Source organism: Pongo pygmaeus, chromosome 22 (genome assembly GCF_028885625.2).
Source record: "Pongo pygmaeus isolate AG05252 chromosome 22, NHGRI_mPonPyg2-v2.0_pri, whole genome shotgun sequence".
Classification (NCBI taxonomy): Eukaryota; Metazoa; Chordata; class Mammalia; order Primates; family Hominidae; genus Pongo; species Pongo pygmaeus.
Window position 1 is genome coordinate 23206285 of NC_072395.2, and position 10354 is coordinate 23216638.

The 10354-nt window shown below is 39.9% G+C and overlaps 1 gene segment (V, D, J or C); it reads left to right on the plus strand.

Moving 5' to 3' along the window:
• Nucleotides 1–9019: 9019 nt before the first annotated feature.
• Nucleotides 9020–9617, plus strand: LOC129027644 (immunoglobulin heavy variable 3-49-like). The segment is given in 2 exon segments: nt 9020–9113; nt 9217–9617. Coding segments are annotated over 2 exon segments (447 nt in total).
• Nucleotides 9618–10354: the final 737 nt, after the last annotated feature.

Here is a 10354-nt window from a genome sequence, read left to right on the forward strand (position 1 = left end):
AATTCACAGCACCACATATATTAGTGTTGGAGTAAATAACTACAAAGTCTACCCTAACCAAGTGTACCATAAAATTTACCATTATCCAGAGAGAAGAATCTTTAACATGAAATCTATGTTCATAATTTTTTAAGGTGAAAAACTGATCACTATCCAATCAGGCAAATATGATTTTGCTAATGAGTTGTGGATGTTGCATGTATTTTTGGATGTCAACCCTTTTTCAGATGCATGGCTTGCAATTATATTTTCCCATTCTTTCGGTTGGAATTCTTTCAACACTTTGTAGAATCTTTTTGTTTTGATGTAGTTCCACCTGTTTAATTCTGCTTTTGTTTTATGTGCCTTTAATGTGAAATATAGGAAATCATTGTTAATATTATTTTCTGGGTGGGGGAAATTTTACAATTGCAGGCCATATGTTTAAATATTTAGCCCATTCAGAGTGATTTTTGTGTTTATTCTAACCTAAAATTCTTAATTCTTTGCATGTGTAGATCCAGTTTTTCTAACACATTCATAGGGAGAGACTTGGTTTATCTGTTTTATATTGTCGGTTCTCATGCTGAAAATCAGTTTGCCATTGATATATCCATTTATTTCTGAGCTCTTTCTACATGTTTATGCCAACTCCATCCTGGTTTTATTGTTCTACTTTTGTTATTACTTTCAAAATCTGAGAGTAAGATGTCATCAAGTTTATTTTTGCTTTTTTACAGATACTATAGCAAAATATTTTTACCTTTCACTCTTCCGTATTATAAAAGTATGGCCTTAAATAATGACTTTTATTATATACAAGTTATATTCTTGTATTCCTACTTTTTAGAGGTTTTATTATGAAATCTTGAAGTTTTTAAACGTTATTTTCTGTGTCTGGTGAGAAGTTAATTGATTCTTTTCCTTTATTCTCTTAATTTAGCACATCAAATTTATGGATTTGAAGATGATGAATCATCAGTGCATCTCAAAAATAATTTTGAGCTTGTCTTGGTGTATAATCCTTTTTAAGTCTTATACAACTTAGTTGACTATGAATTGGGAGTAGTTTATTTATATATACTAAGAACATTTGTCAGAAGTTTGATTTTCTTCTTTTGCCTTTGTCTATTACTGGTAATACAATGATTAGAGCCTCTTAGAAAGAGTTTAGAAGGTGGGCACCGCATGAATTTTTTAAAAAGTTAGAGAATGGTTGTCACTACTTTTTTAAATGCTGAGAGTCATTTTTTATCTAATATATAACCCATCATGAAGAATATTTATACTGTGCTTGGGAAGCATACATATTATGCTGCTGTTGGTTGGAATGTTCTGTAGATGTCTATGAGGGCAGTTTGTTCAACAGTGGTTAAGTCCACAGATTTCCTAAGAATTTTTCTGTGGATGTTCTGTACATTGTTGAGGGCGAGGTTTTGAAGTCTCCTCATTTTTTTATTGTTTTCTATTTCTCCTTTTATACATCTTAAAGTTTCATAAATGTAGTTATGTTTCTATTTTTTCAAATACGTAAAAGAGAAATAAAAACTATTTGCTTAGTAATTTTAATGAGAAAATCACATAACAAGAAATTATATTTTCCAAATGCTGCCAACAACGCTAAACTCCTCCAGGAGTCTCACATCTGCCCTGGGCTCTGCTCTCTCCTCAGGCATCCCACCTCAGCGTTTGCTACAGAGGAGGGGACATGAAAATAGGGCCCTCCCTCTCCTGATGAAAACCAGCCCAGCACTGACTCTATAGCTCTGGGAGAAGAGCCCCAGTCCAGAATTAACAGGAGTTTTGATTTGATGATCAGCTCTGAAAACACATGGCTCACCATAGAGTTAGGGCTGAGCTGGGTTTTCTTGTTGCTATTTTAAAAGGCAAATAATGGAGAACTAGAGATATTGAGTGTGAGTGGATGTGAGTGAAAATACAGTGATTATGTGTGGCAGTTTCTGACCAAAATGTCCCTATGTTTGTAGGTGTCTAGTGTGAGGTGCAGGTGGTGGAGTGTAGGGGAGAGGCAAGAGGCAGAAAAGTGCGCAGGAGGCCGGGTGAGGCTGTAGACACTGTCAGCCCACTATGCCAATCTCACAACGAGTGCTGGAGAGGGTGGGAGTCTGATGGAGCTTCCTAACAACCCTGTGGTCCAAACTAATTCCATCAAGGCCATTGGTTCTTCCCGGAGCATAGCTGTCCATCAGGAATCCCCCATGTGCCCAGCAGCAGCCACGCATTAGCATCTTCACTGTGCACCGTCATTGTTTGGGAGGAGCTCCAGGATATGTCTCTGTCAAAACCTGGGTGATGATGTCAGAGAGCTGTGCCGAGTGCCTGGTCCAGGTGCTCCCTGATGTTGGAGGTATAGGAGGTGCGTTCTCAGGGTGGGAACACCTTTTATGGAAATGTATGTAAGAAAACATGATTTTCCTTGGTTCTCTTAGGTGATATGGAGAAGCACGCACGCAGCCTGCAAACAATTGTAATTTCCTGCTTTACCCCAAGTTTATGATTTCTTGTAAACTTTGGTTTCTGTCCAAGTACAGAGATATTGATTAAAGTGAGTTTGGTTCTTTCCACACACTAACCCTCACCTCCCCCAGATAAAGAGCACACTGTCCTCACTCTGAGTCTGAGGGAGGAGCTATTCCTGTACAACTAAGGCCTGCAGAGACCCCCGTGTGCAGCTTTGCAGAGTCAGATGTTTCCTCATGTGAGGCGACCTCCACTGCCCATGATTGCTGCTCAGGTCTAATTGTGGATTCAGGATTACGACACCCTTTAGGCTATCATAGGTCAATCTTATTCTGAAAATCACCCTTATCATAGATAGAGGTAATAATCTAGTACCCATTCTTCTGTCAGCAGTTTGTCTTTCTTATTTCGTTGAAAGTTGGAAAAAAAAATGTGACCATATATTTGTCTAATTCTAACTTCTGAATCTGCTATTTGTTCTCGGGGACCTACAAATTGCAAAACAGTGAGTTCTTCGTTTTCATCAAAATGTGCATATTTGTGAACTTCAACTTGTTGTTCAGAACCTGTGCATGCCAACAACTGTGATTCTCGGTGCACTCCTGGCCTGGTGAAGCCCTCACAGATCCTCCCCCTCACCTGTGTCATCTCTGCTTCTCCATTACAACCAGTGCTTCCTGCTGGAGCTGGATCCATCAGCCCCCCAGGGAAGGGACGGGAGTGAAACAGGTGCACAAGACATGAGGGAGTGCACAATCCAACCCACTCCTCAAGAGTCCAGTCACCATCTCCAGATCCACATCCAAAAAACTGTTTTTCCTACAGCTGAGCTAACTGAGCAACGAGTACACACCATGAATTTTTACACAAAAGACACAGTAAGGGGAACACATTGTGAGCCCAGACACAAACATCCCTGCAGGGGACTCAGGAGCAGCAGGAGACTCTCAGGACACCAGGGGACGCTCAGGACACCCATCAAGGCAGGTGCAAGGGGAAAAGGTGCTGGAGATGGGGTTTTGCATCACCATCATATTTCACCACTGGACACCCGCCACTATGTTTATTCTCATGTACGTGATTCTTTGTATTATTAAAAAATGGCATTTATATAAATATATAACCAAATGTAGGTGCATCAAGTCGTCCTCTCCATCTTATGTGGACCTTTGCCATTAAGAATCTGAGTCCCTGTGTTTATTTGAGCTCCTCATAAATTATGGTCAATTATGTAGGATCTCTTTCTCTTCTTTCTCCCTTTTTCTCTCCTTCTCTCTCACTCACAAACTCACTCACACACACAGATTTCTAGAACTTCAATTACCTGATGTGTTGAAGACAATTGATTAAACTGCAGCTTTTTCAGTTTAGCTGCTATTCATATTGCTGCAAGAATAAGAATGTTGTGTTTCTCAGCTGTGTACTCCTCTGAGTAGTAGCTTTTTAAATGATACCCAGACACTGAAATCAATCCAAATATCAATCAACAGCTTAATCAGTAAACAAATTGTGGTAAATTCATTCACTTGAAAAACATCCAGTGTCACAATCAGGTACTGCTGGATACGCTCAACAGCAAGGGTACATTCACAAGTATGTATGATGAATAAAAGAAGGGCAAACAAATACAAGTCCATACATACTATTCCACTTTTATAAATTCTATAAAATGAATACTAAGGTAATGTTACATAAAGAAAACCAGTAGTTGACTCTGGATGTGGTGTGAGAAGGGAAGGTGGAGGAAGCAGGAGTTACAGGAAAACAAGAGGAAATTTTGAGGATGGTTGATTTTTTTTCTATATTGAGAAAAGTAATGGTTGTGTCACTATTTGTCAAACTGTACACAATACGGTGGCTATTATTTTCTACTTTCACCTCATTAAAATATTACAAATTTAAACGCATACAATTTGATAGAAAATGAATTAGAGATGAATAAAACATAAGAGAAATAAAAAGGAAAATCACAGAACAATGGCATAAGGACTTCACTCACCAAACTGAAGAAATTTTAATTTCTCAACACAGAATTAAAGATTTAATTATATATATATGAAATCAGAGAATCTGGAATACACCTGTGAATCAACCCTACACCTATCTATGTTTTTAGGGAAACACTAGAATACAACTAAGTAATCTCATGATTTCATTACATAAAAGGGGTTAATCAACCACACCAGGCATGTCCAGTTCTATCCTGGAGTTGGTTCAGGGAACAGGTGCATCCTGTGGTTAGGAATCGGGGCACCAAGCTCGCAGCATCAGTTCTAGTCCAAACAATGCAAAGGCCAAGAGATCTCAACTAAAATATAGTGTGGATGTCACATCTGTGGGTGCCGCACACTCCCCCGTGTGAATATAGAAAGGTTAATTACCTCAGGAGGTGTCTGCGGAGATTAGTGCTGGTCTCTCATGAATGTCCAAAATGGCTCAATAGAGCAAGAAAGGAGACTGGCTCAGGGTTTCTATAGTGGTTTGGTGGTGGAGGCAGAGTGAGGGTTCTCACTCAGGAAAGGAGTCTGTTGGGCTTGAACCTCAAAATGGTATCAAATGGGGGAGTTCCTGTGATTCCTAACTAGAGTACTCACCTCGTGTGGGAAAGAAAGAAGAAGATGGAGGAAGCGGCCTTAAGTAATCAGCAGTCAGACTCAAAATAATAGTCTGATGACTTATTCTATACGGCAACTATAAAAATCATGAACAAAAAAAGATCAGTGTCTAATATGGGTCGACAACAACCAGGTCTACAAAAAATGAGAAGACTTCTTATAAGAATAAGCAATTAGTAATGAAAAGAATGAGGAAAATCAGGAGAAAAGGGTGAAAGGCACGGGGCAGGGAATTACACAAGGGTCCTTGTTCCCTTGTGTGGAGACTTTTCACTATCTAAAATCATCTGCTTATTCTGAATGTCTTAGGTCTGCTCCAAAACATCAGAAGCACCAGAGGATTCCAGAGAATATTTAGTTTAATATGTTCTATTTGAGGTGCCTTACAATTGTGTAACATTCTTAGTTATTATTATTATATAATTAGAGATAGGCTCTCACTCTGTTGCACAGGTGGGAGTGCAGTGGCACAATCAAGCTTACTGTAACGTTGAAATCCTGGCTCACAAAATCCTTCTGTTTCAGCTTTCTTAGTAGCTAGGACTAGAGGGCTGCACCACCACACCCAGCTGATTTTTTTAAAAAAATTCTTTCATAGAAATGGGGTCTCTATATGTTGCTCAGGCTGGTCTCGATCTCCTGGTCTCATGTGATTCCCCTGATTTTTCTTCTCAAAGTGGTGGAATTATAGGCATGAGCCACCACATCTGGTTGATCTGATTCTTTAATTGCAAAATATCACACAATAATTGATTCCCTGAATTTTTTTCTGCAGTGTTTTGGCCAATAGTGCCTGATAATATTTATTCCAATAGGTTTCAACAGCATAATTTTTTTCCTGATGTTTCTTCCAGCATATATAATGCCATGATTGAAGATTACAAAACCCTGGTAAAAGATGACATAAAAAGGCAACCTTAAACTTTTGGTGATTGGAGTGAGTATAATACAAAAATTACTTTCAATATTGTGTAACACATGCATGCAATAGGATGGAGGTGAGCAAAGAGGGTAATATTTTTGAATGTATAAATCCTACAGATTCCAAGTCATAGGATAGTAACTGATGTGTCCTGAGGGAGGGACCATAATGCCATAGTGCTAGTGGGATAACTCTTGACCAAGAGAGTCTTCATATTTCATGAGAAGTTTTATATTTTTTATTTAAAGATGTCATTTTTCAACATACTGATTTTGCTAATCTAGATTAAATAGATGTGAACACACTCTTACTATCCAGCCATGTCTCCTGTCTACCACATTATTAACCACACAGTAACTGACATCACTTGGGGCTCATTCTAATTATCCAATTAATTACTGATTTACTTCAATGCCTCTGGATTATCATGTGTGACTACTTTAGCAGAGAGTGAAGAAAGACAACCTAGGCTGACCAAACAATGAGGAAAATCACAACCTAATGCAACAAGAAGCCTGGATGTGAGTGACCCCAGGATCGAAAGATTTGACAGCTCATGTGCCCAGGCAGTTTCTTTTCTCAATTTTCCACACTGATACATCCAGAAAGTCAGCTTCACTCCCCAGGTGACTCCCATCATGCAGTGACATGGTGACAATATTCCGATGGTCACATACATGTATTAAATATTGGCTGGAAAAGGGGCAGAGATAGTTCTGCAATTCTCCTCTGAAGGACCAGGAACAACTCAACAGACCACCTCCCCTGCCCCCATAACTAGAACTGCACCCCATGCCCACATGGACACTCATCCCTGATGGGGATAATAAGACTCCATTGATGAGGCCGGCCATTTTATCACATAAATTGCTAAAGACTGATAGAAAGTTTTCAAAAACTAATTGAAGTCCATTCTTCTATGCCCACCAGAGACTACAGATCCTCCAATGGTACCTTCTTTGTCTTCTCTGCTTGACTTTGTCTCTTCCCCTTGTTCCATCCTCCAGAGAATCTCCTTCAGCTCCCTCAGGTGCATTCCTGTGTTTTATTTACTGACAAATTCTAACTTAGACTAAAGGGTCCATATTCCTAGGTCCATATTCCTTGGTCCATATTCCTAGGAAGGCATTGTGACCCGGAGTCTGGGTGTGACCTTCTAAGTGTTCCTGACCCTCCTCCAGAGGAGATGCTGGTCTGCGTGTTCTTGCCCCTTCCCCTGGGGTAGAGTCCTCCTGTTTTCCACACGTGTTCCATCCCACAGCTCCAGTGTTCTCCATTGGTGTCATCACCTTTCAGTTCTGCTGCCCTGCCCTGCAGACTAAGGCTGTGATTCCATAAGAAAAAGAGGGGAGCTGCTTCTCAGTAGATCTTTGGTGGCAACCTCTGTTCCCATCTCAATTCCTGTGGGGTTGAACCAGTGGCCCTAGCATTCTGGTTTCAGTGGCTTGCCTTTGCAGAATAAATTCTTAGTTCTGTAGTGGAAATAAGGGCATTGGGTCTGAATACATTTTAGAAGTGTGGCCTCTTCTTTTCTCCCAGACAGGCACTTCGAGAAAGGAAGATTTTTGTGACTGACCCCTTTCTTGGGGAAAGGATTTCAAGAGGATAGGTTAGCTTTTCAGTATGTGGTCCCTTAAAATTTCACACTACAAAACACTTACCACACTATATTTCAAGCAATCCAATACATATTTTTATTTTTTTATTGGAATAGCCTATATTCCTATATATACTCTGCCTTAGATAATTTCATACCCTGGCTTTGTTACTTTCTACAAGAACTTGCTTCTTCCTAAACTTCAGGTTTATTGTTTGTTTTGAAACTGTACTTATCAGAAGTATTAAAGAAAATTTGCAAAATTCCATCTTCCATGTTTATCTGTTACTGTTGATGCAGTTTTAAAAATTATGAAAAATATGTTCATTTTGTAAGTACATTTCCAAGCTTAATAGCAGATTTTTAAGACCCAGAATAATACAAAATTCAAATGTTGTTCAGCTGCTTAATAAAAAACAAATTATGATAAATTTTGTTTGCTAGAATACTACCCAGCATTTATAATAAGTGAATGTCTGATATACACAACTACAAGGTAAAATATCTAATTATTTGTGCTAACTAAAATAAGCCAAACAAATAAGAATATATACTATGTTAGTTCATTTTTATGAATTACGATAAAATGAATCTGCAGCAATATAAAGATTAGTAGTTGCCAGTGAAATGGTAGAAGAAAGAAAGGGAAAAGAGGAAGAATATAGAAGAACAAAAGGAAATGCTGAGAATTCTCTTGTCCACCTTGATAACGATGGCGGTTACATCATGTTTATCAACTGTAGACTTTAAATACGTGAAAGTTTATTATCTCCAAATGGAAACTTACAAAATTTCTTACAAGCAACAAATGGAAACTTAGACAAGGAAAGAGTGACAGAAACACAGAAAAAATGTATATTAAATTTCAGAAATACTTAAGAATTTCTCTACCTGAACCGTAGTTCTCACCATATTTTAGGTGAATGCTAGAATGCAGCAAAATCACACATGTTCTCAATACAGGAAATGGGTTCCACAAACCACACTAGGCATGTCCAGCTCTGTCCTGGGGTTGGTTCAGGGAGTAATTGGGGCAGTGATGAGGAGCACAGGCCCAGGTACCAGGACTTACCCATCCCAGACATGAGCTCTTAGACACATACTTAGCAACTGTATATGGAGAAACCATTGGCTCTGACAAAACATTATTTACACAAATGTGTACAAATAAAATAGGGTGATCATTTCATAGTGTTTATCACAGTATAATTTTATAATAAGACAGCATATTTCCCAAATACCATCATTGTCACCAAACTCTTGCAAGGCACAATCATCTTATATGGGCCTGTCCTCTCCTCAGGCGTCCCACCCCAGAGCTTGCTATATAGTAGGAGACATGCAAATAGGGTCCTCCCTCTACTGATGAAAACCAGCCCAGCCCTGACTCTGCAGCTCTGGGAGAGGAGCCCCAGCCCTGGGATCCCCAGGAGTTTCCACTTGGTGATCAGCACTGAACACAGACCACCAACCATGGAGTTTGGGCTGAGCTGGGTTTTCCTTGTTGCTATTTTAAAAGGTAATTCATGGAGAAGTAGAGACACTGAGTGTGAGCGGACATGAGTGAGAGAAACAGTGGATATGTGTGGCAGTTTCTGACCTTGGTGTCTCCGTGTTTGCAGGTGTCCAGTGTGAGGTGCAGCTGGTGGAGTCTGGGGGAGGCTTGGTACAGCCAGGGGGGTCCCTGAGACTCTCCTGTGCAGCCTCTGGATTCACATTCAGTGACTACTACATGAGCTGGGTCCACCAGCCTCCAGGGAAGGGGCTGGAGTGGGTAGGTTTAATTAGAAACAAAGCTAATGGTGGGACAACAGAATACGCCGCGTCTGTGAAAGGCAGATTCACCATCTCAAGAGATGATTCCAAAAGCATCGCCTATCTGCAAATGAACAGCCTGAAAACCGAGGACACGGCCGTGTATTACTGTACTAGAGACACAGTGAGGGAAGGTCAGTGTGAGCCCAGACACAAACCTCCCTGCAGGGGCGCCCGGATCCACCAGGGGGCGCTCGGGACCCACTGAGGACGGGACAGGTCCCAGGAGCAGGTGCTGGGGGAGGTTTCCTTTCTCATCAGCTGGAGAAGTCAGGTTTGTGTTTGCAGGACTCTGGAGCATTCTAGGCTGTGACGTTTTATTACTTGTGTTTATTCTTAATTTATTATCGTTGGTATTTAAATTTTAGTAATTTAAAAATTATATATATGTTTACACTTTAATGAAATAAACATTCCTATTTGCATCGATTCTTCCAGAGTTTTATTAACATTTGTTGACATCAGCAGCTACAAAGCTATAGGGACATAAATTTATAACCATAGAACGATGTATAGGCCAGGCGCGGTGGCTCACGCATGTAATCCCAGCACCTTGGAAGCCCTAGGTGGGCTGATCACTTGAGGCCAGGAGTTCGAGACCAGCCTGGGCAAAATAGTGAAACTCCATCTCTACTAAAACCGCAAAAATCAGCTGTGCGTATTGGCGCGTGCTTTTAATCCCAGCTACTCGGTAGGCTGAAGCAGGAGAATCACTTGAACACAGAAGGCAGAGATTGCAGTGAGGTAAATGGCGCCACTGCACTCCAGCCTGGGCAGCAGACCAAGATTTGATCTCAAAAACAACAACAACAACAGAAAACAAAGAAAGAAAAAATATATAAATACATAGACATATGCATATATGTGTAGGAATTCATAGTAAACATTACAATAAAGTAATTCTAAAAATATGTCCTAAAGAATCAAACTTAATGATGAGCTAAA